The 21,628-nt window shown below is 38.0% G+C and overlaps 2 protein-coding genes across 3 annotated transcripts; one reads left to right on the forward strand and one right to left on the reverse strand.

Annotated features, from left to right (window-relative positions):
* Nucleotides 1-3: 3 nt before the first annotated feature.
* Nucleotides 4-15,237, reverse strand: fyco1a (FYVE and coiled-coil domain autophagy adaptor 1a). Of its 2 annotated transcripts, none has more exons than XM_083887585.1 (19): nucleotides 14,985-15,237; nucleotides 12,857-12,894; nucleotides 12,573-12,684; nucleotides 11,821-11,927; nucleotides 11,513-11,638; nucleotides 10,942-11,048; nucleotides 10,367-10,510; nucleotides 10,109-10,202; nucleotides 7,531-10,023; nucleotides 7,179-7,271; nucleotides 6,703-6,821; nucleotides 6,428-6,595; nucleotides 5,913-6,065; nucleotides 5,364-5,605; nucleotides 4,362-4,512; nucleotides 3,544-3,636; nucleotides 3,151-3,361; nucleotides 2,581-2,690; nucleotides 4-1,510 (listed from the first exon to the last, which is right to left on the reverse strand). In XM_083887585.1, exons 3-19 carry the CDS (start codon nucleotides 12,631-12,633, stop codon nucleotides 1,435-1,437), a joined length of 4,548 nt encoding a protein of 1,515 aa, XP_083743711.1. In that variant the 5' UTR covers nucleotides 12,634-12,684; nucleotides 12,857-12,894; nucleotides 14,985-15,237; the 3' UTR covers nucleotides 4-1,434. The 2 variants fall into 2 exon arrangements, with proteins under 2 accessions (XP_083743711.1, XP_083743712.1); XM_083887586.1 differs by having other exon boundaries at nucleotides 12,573-12,687.
* A 2,837-nt stretch (nucleotides 15,238-18,074) lies between these two features.
* On the forward strand, nucleotides 18,075-20,666 carry xcr1a.1 (chemokine (C motif) receptor 1a, duplicate 1; the record flags this gene model as incomplete). Its single annotated transcript, XM_083888183.1, has 2 exons — nucleotides 18,075-19,049; nucleotides 20,604-20,666. The coding sequence occupies 2 exons, from the start codon at nucleotides 18,075-18,077 to the stop codon at nucleotides 20,664-20,666; spliced, it is 1,038 nt and encodes a 345-aa protein (XP_083744309.1).
* Between the last annotated feature and the right edge of the window lie 962 nt (nucleotides 20,667-21,628).

Raw genomic sequence — 21,628 nt, forward strand, 5'->3', positions numbered from 1 at the left:
GTTTACTGTGCGGTGGCATGCATCATGCAGTGATAGTGCACTTTCTATTCTTCTAAAAGACATCAGTCAAAAGGAGCAAAGGTAGAAAACACTCTGTGATCCTGTAAACTTGTATAGTATAAAGTATAAGTATAAAGTACTTCTCTCAAAATGGCTGCTCTGTGTAGAAAAATGAGGCTTTACACACAAATTGCATCCCTGAAAAAAACATAACCGAGACCTGACAGTGAAGCACAAACAGATCTCTACAAAAGCAGCACTGAGTGCTTCAATAAGTAATGTGTCAAAGGTCGATCGAACTTGTTTTCTTCATTGAACTGCGATAAAAAATAAAAATCAAACAATAACAAACTGCACACAACGTTCAAAAACCATTTCATGTGAGAGTACAAGAAAAGCCAGAGGTGTTACCTCGACATATGACAGAAAGACACTTTGGAGACACTATAATGAAAACCAAACGACATACTGAAAGACATCATATTGTGCATGTGCATATTTCATTGTTTTAAATGACAGAATATTGCCAAGTAATGTGTTCTGAAAGAATAAAGAGTCCTTCAGCTACAGAAGAAAACTAGTTCTCTGTAAAAAGGCACTTTCAAAGTACAAAAGCTCACTTGGGTGTTTGCGTTAAAGTGAATATTATTATTATATAATAGATGGATAAAGCTGTAGTGCAGGTGTCCTTACATAGATACTAAAATGGCAGTTCCTTTATTTTTTTGATTAGTTCTAAATAAAATAGAACTAGGACATTATACTACTGGAGGACATTTTTGTCTGTCCCAATCCTGAGATTTTTGGCAGTTGCACATGTTTTGTAGCCACTGCTATAATTTTATTTCTGTGCTGGAAGAGTGCAAATTATTCAGACTTTTAATTAATTAATAAACAACCCAAGAGAAAACAACTTCTTCTTCTCCTTCTGTTGGCCATTTGATCTAAAAGAATGTGCAACACTGGAACAAACTGACCACCATTTGAAGAAGAAGTTACAATCTTCTCTGGGTCTTTGTAGACTAAATGAAAATTATAGTTTTATGTAACAGCATATTCAGGAATACATACAATTGAATACAATTACAGTTTCTTTAAAGGAGCATCTTCCTAATTTAATGTCCCAGCTGAACTGAAGGTTTATACTGTGTATTACTCGGTGTAAATTTTGAAGAGAAATCGGATAAAACTGGAATAAATGCATGTGTTTCTTTTTCTAAAAATCTCTCATTTTGTTGATTAAACTTCACTGGGACCACGGTGAAAACATCTAAAAACATCTAAAAACGTGAACGCCGCAGAGTTGGAAAATGCAAAAACCAACAATACTTGGTTAAAAGCATGTTTAGGGTTAAAAAAAAAAAAAAGTAAATGAATTGTCATTTCTTCAGTCTCTTCGAAGCAACAGTGTGTGGTTGCATGTGTAAGACACCTTCAGGGACAGTCACTGCCATCGTAGATTATGGGTTTCTCCATGGTCAGATGGTAGAAGACTTTCTTGGAGATAAACCTGTAAGGAGAAGGTTTTTTGTGATTAAAGGAGGCAATCACATTAACTAAAGTGTGACAATGAGACACAAAGGAAAGCAGGTTTGGAGGCAAAATGTGAATAATTGCTCCATAGCAGATGAGTCATTCATTTATTCACATGATATTAACACAAACATCATGCATTTTCATATCACTGGATGTGATCATATGAAAATGACATGCATGTTTACATATGGTCACTTCTTGGTAAGATATCGTCATGAATCATCATCAGGAGTAAGCACTGAACTTAACCATTCTCTTAAAGTATACACAATTGAATGCGTACAACATTTAAATGTAAAAAAGCTCATTTATATAATTATGTGTCAAACCAGAATTGATAGAATTCTGGGTTAACACATCAACATGACACCCCTTCATAATATTCTCTACCCTGCAGGTTGCTCTAACTCTCAAAAAGGTTGGTGTTCCCTGATATATATAAACATTATAAGGGATAAAATATTAGATTAAGGACATACACCACAGCTTTACAGATAATAAAAAAGAAAATATTAGAAGTTAACCGATCTACAACAATGAATATGTATCATACTGTGCAAAACTCTTAAATCACCACTTGATTTGTATTTGCAAAGTTATAAAGTTAAAGAACTGGGATTTTTTTTGTCTGTTGAATTGTGTGATTTATTTATGATTTATTTATTATGAGGACTATATTTAGCAAACGTCCAATGACACAAGTCGACTTTGAATAATGGACGTATACCAAATATACAGTATACGGGATAACATATTATGTTATCCCGTATACTGTATATTTGGTATACGTCCTTACATTTTTACTTTTAATTCTAATATTCTGTTACCGTTTTATTCCACCTTGTATAGCCATTTTTACAGCGTTTCAATATTGTTAATATGTTATGATATAGTTTATTCTTCTGTTTGCATGTATACACAGATTTCATCTCTTACATCTTTAGGTTTTCTAGTTTATATTTTATGTGTATGTAGATACAACATCCATCCATCATCTATACATATCCGTTTGGAGAGGGATGCTGGATGTCAGGGGGTCCATACCGTGAGAATGAGTTGTCAAAGATGAGCATGTAGAGGCCGGGGTTACGGACTTTGAGCTGTCCCCGGATTGTCTCTTTATGAGAATTGCAGCGAGTCAGAGGAATCAGGACCTGAGAGCAAAACAAAGATTTCAAACTGAAGTGAAACTCAGTGTAAGAAAGGTTCTAGCAGACAAATCTCTTAACAAGCAAATCAAATAATACAATCAATAATATTATGATGTGGCTTTTAAATAAAAGATAACCTTTTATGTTAAAAAGTAAGTATACGAGCATCGTAATAGAATATAATTTAAATCCTAACAAAATTATAAATGTGCTCTATATGCTATCAAATGAAATAAATAATGGCAAGAGTGGGAGTGGAATGTAAGACAAAAGCCTTCACAGCAGGACGTGCTGAGAAACACAGCCAAACTACTATGTTTTACCCAGGACACTCAAGTCTAATAGCTTATCTTCATATTAATAGTGCATCCATATATTTCCAGGGGACACATCAAGTTAAAAAGGACTTCCAGTGGGTACTGGACACAACTAACATTCAAATATTCCCAGTGAGCACATTTACCTTCGCCTGTTCCGCCTGACTGTCAGTGGATTCCTGGTAAACCACACTGAAAGAGATGCTTTTGGGCTCGGAGTTAAACATCCAGCTAATGGTTGGGCCGTGGTCCTCCACAACAATGGTTATCACACTATAACAGCTGGACTTGACGAAGAGTTCCCGGGAACCGTCTCCAAACTGAGAAATACCATCAATGCTGAGAGGAACAGATATCCTGTAAGGACAACAGAGGAATATTAAAGACCACAAGTGACCAGAAAGTATACATGTATGCAATTTAGTGAATCTGTTGACTTCCACCTGGTGTTAAAATACATGTCACACATGATAATAACACGTGTTATCACGATCAATGTCTAAATGCCAGTTGTTCAAGGAGTCAAAGTAAGGACTCACGTGACTTCTCCTGATTTGAGAAGCATGATCTCCGAGTCCTGAACAGTGTGGACGCTTTCCTCAGGATCATCAGGCGTCACATCTCCTGTGTCTCTGCAAGAGCCAAGCAAAACACATCTTATTTTAATGACACGGAACAAAAATCCATTTAATTTTCTTTAGAAACGATTCATACGATTAGCGATTCAAAAATTGATACACTGCATAGTGTGTTAAGGCAAATTATGGCATCAAAACAATACAGTTTGTATAAGATAATGTGATATGTGATCACACAAAGGCAAACTTAAGACAAAAGTTAACATTTATTCATTCAAAACAAATAAAAACGTACTTACTGTACAAAAAAATAACTTGCATAAATAAAAGCTTAGGCTCGCTGCCTTTTTCTCCCAGAAGTTACAAAAATAAACTGTACACAAATACCACAAACTGGTGTTTTGTGTGGTTTTTCAAAATAGAAACTTAATTTTTATTTTTATTAAAAAATATCTTTTTTTTTTAATCGATTTTTGAAGTTTATGAATCGATTCAGAATTGTGGATGACTAAAATTGTGATTCCTATGTGAATTGATTTTTTCCCCCACCCCTATTAGCCAACATAAACAGAGAGAATATTTTGCATTATGCCTTTAACCTACAGATAATTGTTTAATTTCACATTCATGATATGTATACATTATGCTTATAAAAGGCACTTAATATTTTATAAAGTGGATTCACTATAGCAACGGATCTGTGTATTTTAGACTTAGTTAAGCCATAGAAAATAACTGAAACTATAAAATCTGTTTTCTGCTTCTCTCGTTCCACTCACAACGCCGTTGCTCCAGGAGGAAGTCGGTCATGTTCTCCATCCATCGAGCCTCCTGTGGTCTGGGAGATGGTGTCACTGTCATAAACACCGTTCACTTCCTCTTCTGTGATGATATCAAAAATTCCATCATCAGATCTGCTGGGATCAGAAACTGTGAGGGAACGGTTAAAAGAGTTAAAGAACTACAGACTCAAAATATCGTACAGAAAACAACAAACGTGCTCAGATGTTGTGTTGTGGGATCAAATTGAAAAATATACACTACCATATTTCCTTATTTTTTTAAGGAAAAACACTTTTTTTCAATGAATATAACATTAAATTAATTAGAAATACACTCTATACATTGTTAATGTGGTAAACGACAATTCTAGCTGCAAACGTCTGGTTTTTAATGGAATATATACATAGGTGTATAGAGGCCCATTTCCAGCAACCATCTCTCCAGTGTTCTAATGGTACATTGTGTTTGTTAATCACGTTATAAGGCTATTGGGTGATTAGAAAACCCTTAAAAATCCTTGTGCAATGATGTTAGCACAACTGAAAACAGTTTTCCTGGTTCTTTGAAAAAAGCAAAGTTTGAAGGGCAAAATTATTATTTTGAATAAAAATCATTATTTCTATTCTTGCCAATGTCTTGAGTATATTTTCTATTCATTTTGCAACTCTTTTGATGAATATACAACACCAATACAACACAAATTGTATAGGTGACCCCAAAGTTCTGAACTGTAGTGTAAATAGTGTTTTGATATTCACGTGTTAGAGCGATTATAAATGCTCTTTCAGAAAAAAAAATCTCCTCTAAATGGAAATCACCTTCTCTAGTTTTTGTGCGGAATAAAATGATCTAGCTAAACTTTCTGTTGTTGTTCCTTAAAATGAAGAAGCGCATTTTTTCACTTCAGTTTGTCAGTAAACAAACAGTGAAGAGAACAGACGAGGGCCCAGAAACCAACACTAATTAACCTTTAAATCAAGTGTGACTTTGCATCTTACCTGTTACCCTGGGTGTGGGTTTGTACTGGGCTGGTTCAGGAGGAGACTGAGGTTCAGCCTCAGGTGGAGGTGGCGGGGGCGGAGGCTGGGTGTCTGAAGAACTCAGCTCTGCCTCTGTGAACCTCTCCACCACAGCACTGTGTTGTGTGTAACACTCTTTGCAGCAGCGCTCTTTCTTCCCACTGTGTTTGGTCATCACAAAGTTGTTGCTGCAGTAGTAGCAGAAAATGCGCCCACAAAGTCTAGAAAAAACATATATAATGACTATATTAGAGTAAAGTATGACATTAACTTTAAGCTGTAGTGTATAACTTCTGGTGATTTTATTTCTTGTTGTTGCCTGTTTGTGTAGTTCTGTGTGCAGCACAATCAGGTGACAGGAGATCTAAACACTGCTATACAATAGTGTTAAGCTGATTGATTTAATCCAACTCATTTATCAATGCGTTTGTTTATATTTAAAACTGAGCTCACGAGACTAATGCAAAAAACATAATTCACACATGATGCAAAACAAATAGTCCCTAATGCCAACCAGCAAACCCCCACCTGCAGTGATGTCTGCGCAGCCACCAGGTGAACTGACCCTGGCAGTCGAGGCAGTGAGTGGCCTCTTTATCCACCAACCACCAGCGCTCCTCTGCTCGCAGTTTCTGCTCAAACTCTAGAGCGTCCGATTTCTGCCACAGAGCATCTTTATCCCTGATGGAAAGAACAACAAAGACAAATGGACGGAGGTTTTCGGTGACATGATGTTTTTCTCTCAACCTAACTGGCAGGCTGTCACAAAACAAAAGACTCAAATAGTGTGGGCACCTCCCAATGGAATTGACTGAATCACTGTATTTGTACTTTATCCCTGTTTTATCCTCAGTTCAAAGACAATCCATCCTCCAGGCTCCTCAGGCCTGATTAAACATGGAAGAACCAAATCAAAAGTACAAGCTTCTCAGTGTAAATAACAAAGAGCAGACAGGGGAAATTAAGTTAATTAAATTTGCCTCTGCCTGTTGCACTGACAGCCTCGACATGGCTGATGAAACTGTTATAAAGACGCGTTTTACCGTATCAGCTCAATGAGTCGTTCTTCCAGATTGGTCTTGGTTCTGTTTAGGTCGTCGATCTCTGCAGTCATTGTCAGGTACTGGTTTTGGTTCTCAGCACTTGTTGTGTCTAGTTTCTGTTTCAATTCCTCGCATACCTTTTTCACAGACATGTGCACTTCTTCAGCTCTGAGAGAGAGTAAAAACAACAAAAAGAAGAGTTATTATTTTAAACAATAAATAAACAATAAGATGAAATTCAGCAGTATGGTGAAATGCGACGGTCATGAACACACCTGCTGCCTGCATCTCTCAGTTGTAGAATCTCACGTTCACTCTCGCGAATGGTTGCTTCTGTCTTTGTGATGTGAGCGTCTTTCTCACCAATTAGTAGTAAAAACTGTGCATTCTCAGCCTTTCAAAATGATTAAGACATGCAAATATCCATCAGTACAACACAATACATTAATATATTTTTAAAATGACCTACTCATCTCCTCTATTAAATATAGAACAATAAATTACTGAATTATACTAAATAGAGCTACAGGCTTTAAACTGAAAAAAAATGTGTGTTGTTTATCATTCGATAAGGAGCAGCACACTACAATAAATATTTTTTTTGTAATTTACTACAACTGTCAAAAGTGTCTCATAAAAAAAAATAGTAGGTTATTATAGCCTATGGTTGCAGTAAACATTTTTTTTTGCAGAGCTTAGACAAAGCATAAGTCTCACTATTCATATTTGATGTTTAAAAAAAGACTCACACCTCTAGTTCAGACACTTTAGCCTGAAAGCTGGATAAATCATTCAGCTCCTCCTGCAATTGAGTTTTCACCTTGTCCAGCTGTTCGTTCACATTCTGAAAGATAACAGTGGCAGAAGAAGAAGAGAGTGGAAAAAGGACAATGGTAAATGCAACATGTTTCACGCCAATCCATCAAATAGTATTTCATTATCAGACCAAAGTGGTCCTGTCACAGCTTTGCTATTCCTATAGGGATTACAGCTGATAGAAATATTTGGAAATAATAAAAACTGTGTTGCGACAAATCACAAAAGAAGGAACAAATAACCAATTGGTTAGGCAGGGCATAGTAATCAGCTTCTGGGTGGCTCACCTTCATCTGGGTCTGATGATTCATGCTGTCTGAACTCGTCTGGAACTTGATGGCCTTTATCTCCTCTCGGCTGGATTCCTTGACACCCTTCAGTTGGTTCTTGGCCTTTTCCAGCTGTACCTGGAGCTCCACAATAGTCCCAGGAAGCGTCTCTTTGTGAGTCAGCTCGTCTCTTATTCGGTTATTCTCCAGTCGTAGTTCCGTCATGCACTCTTCTTGTAGCTCAACTTGTTTGGTTAGCTCTGTGATCCTGGCAGCATGGTTTGTCCAGTGCTCTTGGGCCTCTTCTTTTTCAGCACTTAACTTACAGATGGTCATCCCCAGCTCTGCCATCTCTGTGTTTGCCCTGTGTAAGCCCTCGCCTTTCTCGCTGTTCTCCAGGACCAGGCGGTCATTTTGTGCCTTCAGGTTGGAAAGCTTTTCACGGACAGCCGCTTCAGCGATCACAAACTCAGCATGGGCAGCTACTTCTCTGTCACAGTTTCTGATCAGAGCCTCTTCTTTCTTTTTGCACTCCATAAGCTCTGCTATGTGCTTTTGATTTAGTGCTTCTGTCTGAGATTTAAGCTGCTCAGTCAAAGTCCTGAGCTCATCTCGTTGGGCTGCTGTCACTTCGAGCTGTGCTTCGAATTTAAGTCTTTCCTCCTCAGACCTCTGAACCTGCACTCTGAGGTCCAGGATCGCTGCCTGGAGCCTGGATACCTCTTTCACATTCAAATCCAACTGGCCCTCAACCACAGTTAGTTTTCCTGTCACATCTTGGTTCTCCTTTACTTGGACAGCATGTCTTTCTAGCTGGGATTTCTCCATCACTTGCTTCTCAGAGGTCACCCGCTTAATCAACTCTGTCTGATTAGCACAGGTTGCTTCTGCATCAGATTTGGCAAACTGAAGCTCCTTCTCTCTGGCCTCCAGAGCTTTTAACCTGGACTGGAGATCAGCAATGTCTTCCTCTTTACTCACTAGCAGGCCTTCTTTGGTTTTGAGCTGTTCTTGAAGAGTGGCTTCATTCTTGCGTGACGCTCCTAAATTTTTATCCAACTCTCCAATCTGTCCGTGAACATTCTTTAGGTCTGCTTGCATGCGGCTGAGAGCTGTCTTCACAGCATCCTGTTCCTCCCTCAGACCCTGGTTCTCCTGCTCAAGTTGCTTTAATGTGGTCTCTGTGAGCTTGGCAGTCATGGTGGCTAGCTGCAGACTCTCGTCCAACTTGCAGTTCTCCTCACGCAACAGCTTCTCTTTTTCATCCACAGTCAACTTGGTGTCATCCAGCTGGCCTCGAAGCTGTTTCTCAGAAGCCCTTACAGCTGCTAATTCAGCTTCAAGCACAGATCTGTTCTCTGACATCTCCTTCTTCAACTCTTTATTTTTCTTCAGTGTAGTCCGCAACTTCTCATTCAGGGCCATTAAATTGGCATTCTCTGTCATGTAGTCTTCAACCTTCATGGACTGTTCTTTCATGTTACCCTCCAGCTCTGTCAGGGTAGCCGTCAGTTTCTCCCTTTCTGTGTTCAAGCTTTGATTCTTGGTTTCTAGCTGCTGTAGTGCCTCACAGGTGGAGGTTAACTCCGCTTCTTTCTTTTCAACGTGCTCTTTAAGAGAAACCAGCGTTTCTTTCAAGTCAACAACATTCTTGTGCATTTCATCTTTATCTTCTTGTGCCTTTCTCCTCACCATCTCCACCTCTTTCTCCTTCTCTTCAAGAGACTTCTGTAGATCTTGCAGATGTCTTTGTAGATTGCTCGCCTCCTTATCCCTTAATGTGAAGGCCCCCTGCAGCTTGTCAAGGGCACTACACTGTTCTTCCACTTTCACCAGCAAAATGGCATTCTCCTCAGCTGTAGATGTAACTAATGCTCCAAGTTTAGTTTCACCATCTCTTGCAGCTGCCTCCTTGAATCTGAGCTCTTCCTGTAGCCTTTCTGTCTGCCTTTTCTTCTCTTCAGTCTCAGTGACCGCTTCCATCTTACCTCTCTCTGCCTCTTTCAACCTGTCCAGCAACTCGTGTATCTTTTGGGCTGAATCAAAATAGCTGGTAGCCTGCTGGCCCTTCTCGTTCAAAACCCCATCTAACTTAGCCATGAGCTCTATGTTCTTTGTATCAGCAGCTGCCAAGTTTCTCTGAAGCTGGGCTTGTTCAGCCTCCAAGGCTTTCTCTTTGGTCCTAAGAGCTTCCACTTCCTTGTGCAGGGCCCCCTCTCTCATCCGTAGTGCCTTGAATTCAACCTGTAAGCCTTGCTGTGCCTCTTGGGCGGCAAGTGACACATCCAGCTGCCTCTGTAGCTCCACCACTATGCCCCTGAGCTCAGATGCCTCCTCACCCAGCTGCTGCACATTATCTAGGAGTTCTCGCTGCTTCAGCTCTGACTGGTCCAGCTCTAGACGAAGGTCTTCAACTGTGCTGACATCTTCTGTGCAGGAAGGCAAGGACTCATTCAGGTCATTCAACAAACTGTGACCAAAGTCTGGGCTCGAGGGGAACTCATGTGCTTGCTAGACAGAGAAGGGTAGAAGTGTCTTGTTATAAATGTTAAAGTTCTGACCAAATGTCGTTAAAAACACACAGTCTATCAAGTACCTGGGAGTAGGTGCTTGCCAGACTGTTAATGCTGGAACTGCGACTGGGTGGTTTCCACATGTGGCCAGGTGAGTTTGTACTTCCCAGTGTTCTCCTGTTTATTAGAAATTTATTTTTATTGTAAACACTGGCAAATATCACACACACGCACTAAACTCCAAAATGTGCAAAGGAAAAGCTGTAATTGGATAGATTTTTCTTTACTTTAACTATTTCTTGTGTTTTGATTGTTTCTGTTTTGTTTGTTGTGTTCCTTGCCTTGCAAATGTGGGCCAGGTGGCATCAAGATCATGTCCTCTCGAAGCCATGTCAAAATGGACCTCATTGAGTTCATACAGGTGATTGATGATGTCAACACTTAGATGGGGCTTTAGGAAAGGGCTTCTTGCATAGTACCAGTCACTGTGGGAAGAAAGAGGAAAAAGAGGTCAAATGAATGCAAAGCAGAAGAATTATAACAATTATTGCAGCTAAATAAATTTGTTCCTCACATTGTACCATTAGTTCTCATAGAAGGAACGTGACATGTCAACAAGGAAATAAAGAAATTCCTCACAATTGTGTTAATAGACCGAGACAGTGGTACTATGCTTCCTCTTGGCACAATGCATATCTACAACACACTACACACACATTGACTTCTCGTAAATCTGTTTACAATTACAGACTATATACTTCTTATTAATTTAAATGACTCTTTAAATTCTTCATTATTTAAGTGAAAGCAGCAGGTCAAGGGGAAATAAATGTTTAATAGTTTTGCTCCAGTTTTCATGGAAATGTTGACATTTTTTAAAGAAATTAAATTATTAATAAGAAAGATTGGTTTTTACCTGGTGACTCTGTGGTTCATCAGGCACTGCTGCAGTGTGTCAGCCAGTCGCTGATGTATGAGGGAGTAGCGAATAAATGCTCGTCCTTTCCCCAGAGATGTTTTTAGCTATCAAAACAGAAGGACATATTGTTTTAAAATGTGCTTTTAGTGCTTATTCGAAGATAACTTACACAAGTCAAACTGTGAAAAGTACAAAAAGATAATAATCCACTTGTCCAAAATTATATAGACGTAACATTTTTGCTTTCAAATGCATGTCATTCTTCCTGTCAAATAGGCATATGTGCATAAAAGACAGAGTACAAAAAAACAACCAGAGCATGCTGCAATTACACTCCACAGTATGCTTCTTTTATATCAAAATTACAAGGAGGCAGCAAACCACTTCTCAACTTTAACAGCAACATGAAAATGAAGCTGTTTTTGTGACAAATCAAAAACAAATGTTTTAGTTATTTCACAAAAGAAATGTCTGTGTCCTGCTTTGCGGGGTGATCTGACAGTATTAGGTATATAATAGAGTGACACATTAGAGGTGTCACTATAAATGACAACGGCAAACTTCATACTTCAGTGATGGATTTGACAAAGCGAATCCCATCATTGGCCCCTTTGATCTTAGCCAGACAGTCAGTGAAATAATCCCAGTAGTCCTTCTTTGTACCAAGAAATGTGCTTTTCTCCTTCTGGTCAAACTGAAAGAAAGATAAAGTAGTTTAAATAAACTGCTCAATGTTTTAATCTTGTGTTACAGAAAATATTTTGAAAAGCTTTTTTCTCCAAAGAAATATCCCTTTTGGAAATAACCAACAGATATTCCGGAAAAACAACTCATATGAAGTAATTTGTGTTGTTTGTGAGTAATAGTGAGTCATACCTGTAGCAAGTACTCCAGTTTATAGGAGAATTTGTGCAGGTTGGCACTGTCATCTGTGATTGGCTCTCCAGTTTCCTTGTACTCCTTAGAAAGCTCAGCAACAGCCTCTGAAAAACCACAACACAACATAGACAACAAATAACACAAATATTAACATTTAAAGGTTTATTTTCTTACAGGAAAACAATAGATAAAAATGTATAAGGACACCATGAAGACAGCACAAGAGTTGCAGGAAATCAAGAAGCAGGAAAGCACTTGTCAAAAAAAAATTTTCTTTTGAAAAGGTCCTTTTGCAAAAGACCCAAGAAGAAATTCAAAATTATTTTATTTTAATTTCTTGGTTTCACGGTTACACATATTCAGACCTCTGTGTCTGTATTGCTGAACCTATTCCTGGCCCTTTTATTGCAATCAGGCTGTGGATTAAAAACTTGCCTCTTATCCACCGTAAAAACTGGAATGAAACCTGTGATGGATGCACCCTTCGCACACACCATCTTTCTCGCTGCATGATGAAAAAGGCTTACTCCACACCCTTACTAAAGAAACATGATAGCCAGAATATAGCAGAGAGTTCCAGGCTTGACACATTTACCCAAACTTGATACTAAGACTGAAGTAATGACATCAGGAAATAACATTCCGACTCGTCTTTCATCTGTCCAGTCATATGATGTCAGCCAGAGACGGCCTGCAGCTAATCTATTCACACACGCTCGGACAGGGATACGCACATAAAGCTGACCTACCATGCAGATCTCGAATAATCCTCTGGAGCTGGCTCTCCCCAACAGTAGCCCCAGTAGCCATGGCCACACCAATTTCTCCCTGGCAACCAGGGGTCACAGTGTCACATCCAGTCTGCTGAATCAGAGAATCAGAATTAGTCAGGAACAAAATGCTGACATGAAAAGTCCAGCATACTCAGGCATGACTAAACTAGACACGCATTGATAAACTTGTACATAAAATTCACATATTCTATTTGATCTTTTTAACTTTTATGTAATAATGTCACTTTGCAAATTCTGACCTTGTGACTGACAGCTGCAAATCACCTTTGTGTCCTACCTGTAGGAAAAATGCATAATTATTTGAGGAACAACCAGTGACATGTTTGTAATGTACATCTTGATAGATCACACGATGACAGCTTGTCTACGACTACGTCACCATCTCACTTAAATTCCCACTCAATATGCATTACACATTTATGTCACTTCTGTAAAATATGTTTTTATCCACAGCGACTACGTTAACAAGGAGTGAAGAGCCAGGGGGGAGAAAGAATATAAAATCATTCACTATCACAATTAGATATTTACATAAAATAATTCAGCCCAATGTTGGAGCAACAAAAACTAGTCCATGAAGTCAGTGGGTTGAAAAATGTAAATGAATATAAATGGACGCTAGAAAGCTGACGTCAGAGTCAGTGAAGTCATCTACTATTACCCATAAAGAAAGAACGTCTGTGCATGTTTTAAAGTTCACAGTTCTTGTGTTTTTATTCTACTATAAAGTGTCTGAGATTATGCCAATGCTTTCACATAAAATTCTATGCACTGTAAAGTGAACTGCCGGTTTGTAGCTGACACAGACCCTTCTCTATGAATGAGCAAATCTGATAAACTCAACAAGTATTTCATTTAATTGTAGCTTGTAGTATTCTGTATTTTTGGACTATTGAGAGAGATGCTGCTTCAGTCATATTCATATGATGGCTGCAGAGATTACTGTACTCTCTCAGAGAGTGGACACCTCTCTGACACAGTGCTGAGTGAAAGAAGTGATGAAAAATGTGAGAGCCATAGACAGAGGTATGTTCTACAGCAGATTTTACGAGGACATGTGGAGCTGCTATTGTTACATGATCTCTTGTTATATGCTGGAGGTTAAGACTTAGGCATCCAAACATGATTTTATCAATGTGGTTATACTTTCAAATTAATTGATATTTTTACACGATGTACAATGTATGAACATGAAAATTTAAACAAGCACCAACAACAACAACAACAACAACAACAACAACAACAACAATAATAAAACAAGTTAAAATAAATTACAAAAAAGAGAACAAGTAATAAAAAGAGAAAATTAAACAGTTCAAACTGCACAGACGATGCCAAGGGTTTTAACTATATATTAAGATGAGGAATGGAACAAATGTATAAATAATTTGACCTCCTATTCTCCTCTCTTGGACAATTGGAATTAAAAGCACTTAAAATAGTATCACCATGGTGATTTTGTGAATCATGGGTATAATTGTGAATTAGGAACATTAACATATTTTTTCACACTCATGTCGCTGCAGATGTGGATATAAAAGATCTTCATTTTGCTAAATATACAAGCATAAAAAAAGAAATAGTATCTCTGGGGGCACTACTATTTTAGTGTAGAGCATATTTGTTGATATCCAATATTTTAAAGCCAATATCTGCCAATACCGATATTGAGCCGATAATATTGTGAATCCCTACTTAAAATATGTATCCTTTGCAACATGCTATGATGACATTCACTACAACATTTAGAGACAAACGTTTAATTTACAGTGAAGCTCTCAGGGTGTGGTCTATGTTTGCTATACTCTGACAACACAAATTACTGGTTGTCTCTCTCTAGCTCCACACCCCTACATGTTTGGGTTATTAATATCAATATACTGTATTTCCTCTGTATCCATAAGCTTTGAGAAGATGTTCACAAACATAAACATATTCTACAAGGATGTCAGATGAAATGCCAAATGAGCCATTAAAAATATACAAAAAAAATAATAATATAATGAATCTTAATAGATTTGGTCAGGGTAGTCGTGGAATGCGTACCTAAAATGTTTTCCTATTTTTCTGTAACAGGAGGTCGATAAAGTTTCACAAATAAACTCTGCTTCCTTGCTTCCATTGAAAGCACAACATCCACATTTATTAGTATACAACTTGGCATGCGGGATAGTGAGGGGACATGAGGAAAAAGCATTATTTAACTCTATTTTTGCATGATTTTTAAAGCTCTGCTGTGGTTATACTAGGCCAATAACTTGTCAATCAAACTTCCGTGACTTGTGAAAACAAGAAAAGTTTAACAACTTGAACCAGCAGCGACAATAAGACTTATCTTACATATATGAACGACGACAAAGCACTCACCTGTTACTTTCAGGTTTTACAGTCGACCTTTGTGGCTTCTTTTATTTCCCCTTGTTTCACTTATGTTTAACATGACAACGCTCAATTGTCAGACATTTTGACAACCGCCGTGACGTTAGCGCGACAACTTAAATACTATTAGCGGTTTCTTGTTGAGTGGGTAAAACAATATAAGAATTAAAAACTTCCAACATTATATAAATATATATAACTGAAGTCCATAACAACAGCCCAAGTTGCCTGCGAGGGCATACAAACCTGTTTCAACTGTTGTGTGATTGACATGATATGGCAGCCAATGAAAATTCAGCATGTCGCACTCGTTCCAATGGCTGTGAGTTGAGTGGGCGGGCTCAGGAGCTGGGTAGTTTGTTTGACGTAGCAGAGTAAATAGAGTTGTCATGTGATCAAAGACTGACATTAATACGTGACCTACTTTACTGCGGTTCTTCTTCTTCTTTCACAGCTTCCGATTTAATTGATTATATTGATTTGTTTAACCCTTGTCCACCCCACAAAGTTTAGATTCGTTTATATTTTTTACCTGAAGAGTGTATATGTTGAATACAGTGACTTCAGCTCCTCCAACACATTTAGCTTAACTTCTGAGGCAGTACAACATTAAAGGAGACAGAATATACTAAAATAAAAGCCGTTTTGGGCCCATGACCAAATAGTGAGTAATAATAATAATAGTATACCATATTAATGAGATATTACTACACCGTGTTGGAGGTAATATCTGACTAAACTAAATTGCCATGATCTGTTCATTTGTTAACATTGAATTGAATGCTATGAGTTTTGTGAATGTTGTTTCTCTTGTACGTGAGAATGTGTGTACAGAATGGAACAATAAACTATATAACTAATGGTCACAATCCCAGTTGATCGAAATATTGTGATATTTGGCCATAACTTTGAACTTTGAAGCCTGAACCTGCAATAAATGTTGGATTTATTTGTAAACACAAGACATACAACTGAAATAAGGATGACAAAGTACGACATCACATTTATACAATTTAATAAAACGTTGTCCTAGACGACAGCGTTTTCATCTGTGGTTCTCACACTTTTTGAGTTCTCAATTATCACCACACACTCTTAGAAATAAGGGTTCAAAAAGGGTTCTTCTACAAGGGCTGAGGTTCTACCTGGAACCATTGGCTTCTGAAAAAGGGTTTTTCAAGGGTTCTTGGCAACACTAATGGTTCCAGTAGGAACCATTTTCATTTTGATCCAGAAAACCCCTTTCCTGAATAAAGGGTTTTAAAAGGGTCCCAGGTGGAACCTTTATAAAAAGGGTTCTACCTGGAGCCAAAAAGGGTTCTCCTATGAGGACAAGCTGAAGAACCTTATATGGTTCTACTTAGCACTTTTATTTCTAAGAGTGTACAGTGGTGTAAATAAACCGAGCAACGTCTGTAGCTGACATTGCTCGGTTTATTTACAGGCAGATTTATTCACAGTTAGATAATTTGCACTCTCATCATCCTCCTCTTCCTCACATACTTCAGACACTGGTATAGTGAAATTAGATTTAGATGTAGCGAGAGGTAAGGTGATTATTATTTAATTTATTTTATGTTTTTTGTCATTTGTTTCATTGTCTACGCACTCTGGTCAAAATTCCTCCGATCATCACATACCCTCTGATTTTCCTCCAAGTACCACCAGAGGAAGCTTGTGTAGCACAGTTTGAGAACCATATATCTAGCTCCCAGAACAAATAATCTATGTTTTAAATACAGTATATGACAAGAGGAAGAAGTTTAACAACCCTTAAAGGTGCCATATGTAAGAATGTGGCCTAAACGGTTACCACATTCAAATTCAAATACCAAGGTATTTTAGGTTTCGTTTTCTGGCGTAACTGGCAACCCGTGGTTGCTCGGCAGCTGAGAGACTACTGACTGCAATGATTGGTAGACGGCGATAGGTGGCGCCACATGCCAAAACATGATTTCAAAACATAAACATGATTTTCAGTCTTCAAAATATTTTTTTTAATGCAAATATTTTGTCTGTACTGTTGTTGTTGGTGAGTTCAGTTTGTTATATGAACATTATTCCTGAGTCTCTGTGACACATTAGGAGGATTTTATGGCCAGTTGCTTTAGATTTATTACATAATGCACCTTTAAGGCTCAGCAGTAGTAACTAGATACAGATGTTGTTTTAAAATTTATAGCATTTTGGATAAAAGCCAAGCATTTTCAGGTGATTGAATGTTATGAAAGTGCAACACAGAACCTCAAGTTTTAATTCTCCTTTCTACATAAAGCGTTAGTTTTTCGAAAAAGGTGGTGTCCTGTCAGACAACTGGTTTTGAGTTTCACTTGCTCAGATTTTAAGATATCTTATCAGAGCAATGTCTATGAATGTGTCAATGTCAGTCTAAGTGTGAGGTGATCACTGCATTTAATGTACTTCATATGTGCAGCATTACAGGGGGAGGCGACACATGTGGCTATAACTTTTTACGAGTACATTTTCAGTGCTTTGAGCACAAACAAACTTATATCTATATATATATATATTTTTGTTTAACAGCAAATCCATCAAAGGGATTGTTCAAAGAAGCCTCATGGTTCTATCTAAGTGGAGTTCAGGCAGATGACCTCTATTATCCATGATGTGGTTGAAGAAATTGAGATGGTGGCTCTTGAAATAACCATTACTGATAAATCTGCTTGATGCAGCCTGAATTAAATTATCATCTTGTCTTGTATATTCTAGTGTCATGACCTGTTTGGTAAAATGATGAAAAAACAGGTAAAATGTTCAGTTCCGTAAAACCTGTAACTGACGGCCGATCCTGTACATTGACTAGAATGAGGAACAGAAAACACCACACGACACAGGATTATTTAAGCAGATCGTTTAGGAGCTACTTTGAATAGTAGGCATCACATTCAGCAACACATCAGCGATCAAAGGAGGTAGGTAAGGTTTATTACTATTGTTTGATTTCAAGAGGAATTCAGCTCTAACATGTAGTGCATTGGAGCTTCAGATAAATCATGTGTAAATAAACAACAATAAGCTGAATCCTAATTCTTTTTTCTAGGTTCCAGTCAAAGAACAATGAATGACTCATATGATTACGATGTATATTCCGTTGAAAATCTCACAGATCAAGTCTGTGAAAAGGGGGATTTAGTCAGATTTGCATCCATTGCCATTCCGGTTTTCTTCTCTGTTGTGATCGCACTGAGCCTCATGGGAAACATCCTCGTCCTCGTGATACTGGCTCTGTATGAAAACATCAAGTCTCTGACCAACATTTTTATCCTCAACCTGGCCATCTCTGACCTGGTTTTCACCGCCGGGCTTCCCTTCTGGGCCATTTACCACATCTCGGGATGGGTGTTTTCGGAACCACTTTGCAAAATTGTGACTTTTGTCTTTTTTATTGGGTTTTACAGCAGCATCCTTTTCCTCACCTTGATGACCATCTTCAGATATCTGGTCGTGGTCCACCCGCTCTCTAAACTGAGCACACAAAAGCCCACCGTTGGCATTTTTCTGTCTATCCTAATGTGGATGATTAGCATCGGAGCAGCCATTCCCTCGCTGCTCTACAGCTCTGTCATCTTGATCCCCCACAAGAACACATACTCCCAAGGCTGTGAATACGTAGCCCCCCTGTGGGAAATCAGCTCTATATCCCAACAGAATATTATCTTCCTGGTTGCCTTTGTGGTAATGGGTTTCTGCTACATCAAAATACTGAGAAAAATCACACGGAGAAGATCCCGCACAAAGAACAGGGCAGTTAAATTAGTTTTCTGTATCGTGGTTGTTTTCTTCGTCGGCTGGGTGCCATATAATGTGCTCATCTTCCTGAGGACTCTGGCTGACAATTTGGTCCCACCGTTTGATCAATGTGAAATAAGCATCCAGCTCGATTATGCGTTCCATGTGTGCCGCCTCATTGCTTTCTCACACTGCTGCCTGAACCCTGTCTTTTATGCATTTGTCGGCGTGAGGTTCAGGAGCCATTTGAAGTCTCTGCTGCGTCGAATGTTCAGTCGGCAAAATCCAGCAAAGGAACTGCAGGTCACAGTGCAAAATATGATGTCACAAGGATCAATGCTGTAGTTATTGTTATTTTCTATATTTGATTGTGCATCACTGATTTTAAAAATGAATCTAGTGTATATTTGATGATGCAATTTGTTATATTATCAGTAGTTAAAAGAAGAAGTGCTGTTTTTCATGGGAGGCTAAAACTATTAGCAACAGTGGAAGTGGAATAGTTATCATACTGTAAATATCTTCACAGTTCCTTTTTTGCACTTTTTTAAATTTCCCTCTGTATATTTATTATAATGTGTCATTTTACAGATATTAAACATTGTATTATAGGATACAATGGTATTTCAGTGATTAATTTTGAACTAAAATGTTTAATATAAATATGCTTTGCACATTTCTATAATGTTACAGTCTCTGTTTTGTGTGTTGAATTGAAAATATTCCAAGATCACTTTACATGAAATACATGTTTACAGTGTTGGTGAAAACTGCATTTATTGTTTTTCCTTTGTTCAATAAAAACATCTGACAATGACTTTATTTAATAAAAAAAAAGCTTGTTGTTTTAAGGACTGTTTATGATTTATAGCTCAATGACAAGGATTTTCAAACCTGCACACATTCACTCATCAAAGCAAATGTGGTTGTATCAAATTACGGAAACTACAGAAACAGAGGGTCTGATCAGAGAAAAGGGAAATAATATAAGTAATATTTTCACTTGTGTGGGAGCAGGTACAGCCTTGAACTTGAACTGCACTTTCTCACTTCCTCATTTGTTCCACTGAGTTGCACTTTCACTGTCCGCAGGAGCCCTCTCTGCAAAGAGATTCATGAGGATTTCTCCTGAGACCATGAACAGAAATCCCTCCTCGTTTTTGCCTGAGTGTCTTAGTTTGAAGTTTGTGAGTAACTTCTTGGATGTTACATAAAAATGCCATCTTTTAAGGTAGCATATACATGTTATTATCACGGTATATTGCGATGTAATTTATAGCTGAAACAATTACTCGATTATACTAAATTAATTGTCAACTATTTGACTTGGCATATCGATTAATCGGTTTGAAGCTTTTTTGATGATTAGAACAAGATTTCCGATTGTTTTAGCTTCATAAAGGTGAATATTTTCTTCAATTCTTTCCTCCACATAACAAAGAAATCGTTAAAAACTCAATCATTGTGGTTTGTCGACAAAACAAGGCATTCGAGAACATCAACATTTCCAGGTTTGACAAACACTGATCAATGTTTTTTTTTAACGTTTTCTGACTTTTTATGGACCAAACGATTGCTCGATGAATCATGAAAATAACTGGACAGATTAATCGATGATGAAAATAATCCTTAGTTGCAGCTCTAATGGAATTATTATAATTAATTATTAACAAACTGTTGTTTATCTTCTTCTATGCAGAAAGTTGATAGACACCTAAATAGCTTCGGTTTCTTTTAAGTTCCATAACGGCGATGATGATTGCCAGCAGTTTTCTTGAGATATTTGAAATGGTTGGTATGCAGTTCAGGGTGAGATACAGAATGAACAATTTGCTTTCTCACCTTGTCTCTCTTCAGATCATGACCATCCTCAACAGCTACTTTTCTCTGACTCTAGATAAGGTTTATGGCATGAGCTAAGGAGCTTTTGTTGTCATAGTTTCCACCTCTATATCTCACCCTGTATCCTTAAATTGTAGAGTAGATGCCTGAAATGGGTAAATGGTGGATCCAGCCACAAACAGTAAAAGGTATTATAAACATAATTACAGGATAATAATACATTCCATCATGTCAACGGGGTCAGGATTAGGTCATTCACTGGGGAAATGTAACTCTTTGGCTACTTTACACTATCCTGTTATTATGTGTCTATTTTATGAAGATCATTTAAAGGGGGAATATTATGCAAATCAACTTTTTAATCATTTCAATCCTTATATTTGGGACTCTGGAGGTCCTATCAGTCGGCAAAGTGTGAAAAATGATGACTCACTCATGTTTTTGTGGTCCTCCTCAGTCTAAGTACAGGAGATAAAACACGTAATGTTGACTTCCGCGCTCCTTGGGACGTTACAATGCGCTAAATTCCTGGAATTGTTGTCTCGCGGAGCTCGGTTTTGTCCGTAAAACACGCGAGTGTGCTGGCAAGGGCAGCGGTATCTGAAAACCGGTAGTCGGCGGAAATTCTTGGCTCCACAGTGCAGCACAGAGTTCTACACAAACTTCTAGCATTTATCTGTCCAGTGGATACATGTTATGTATGACGGCAATGTGCCTGCTAGAGCCTGCAAATGATCACTTTTCCAAATGCTAACTGCTGTTAGCTCCATAGCCTCTGTGGCTGATGTCATTTCCTGTCCCTTAGGTTTAGTTTTTTTTTTAAGGTGAGACACTACATAACAGTGTTCTGAACAGGGCTGTTTTGGCAGGGTGATTGAACTGCTGTGCTGCTTCATTCTTATGTTATTTTGACCAAAGCATGTCACAGACATGTTTATTAGGACACAAGGTTAATTTATAAGGTAGAAGAAATAGGGTATGAGTCCAAAGTGCATGTTATGCCTTTCATAGATGTTGATATGAGTGGGAGATTCCTTTGA

The sequence above is a fragment of the Microchirus variegatus genome, assembly GCF_963457635.1.
Source record: "Microchirus variegatus genome assembly, chromosome: 4".
Classification (NCBI taxonomy): Eukaryota; Metazoa; Chordata; class Actinopteri; order Pleuronectiformes; family Soleidae; genus Microchirus; species Microchirus variegatus.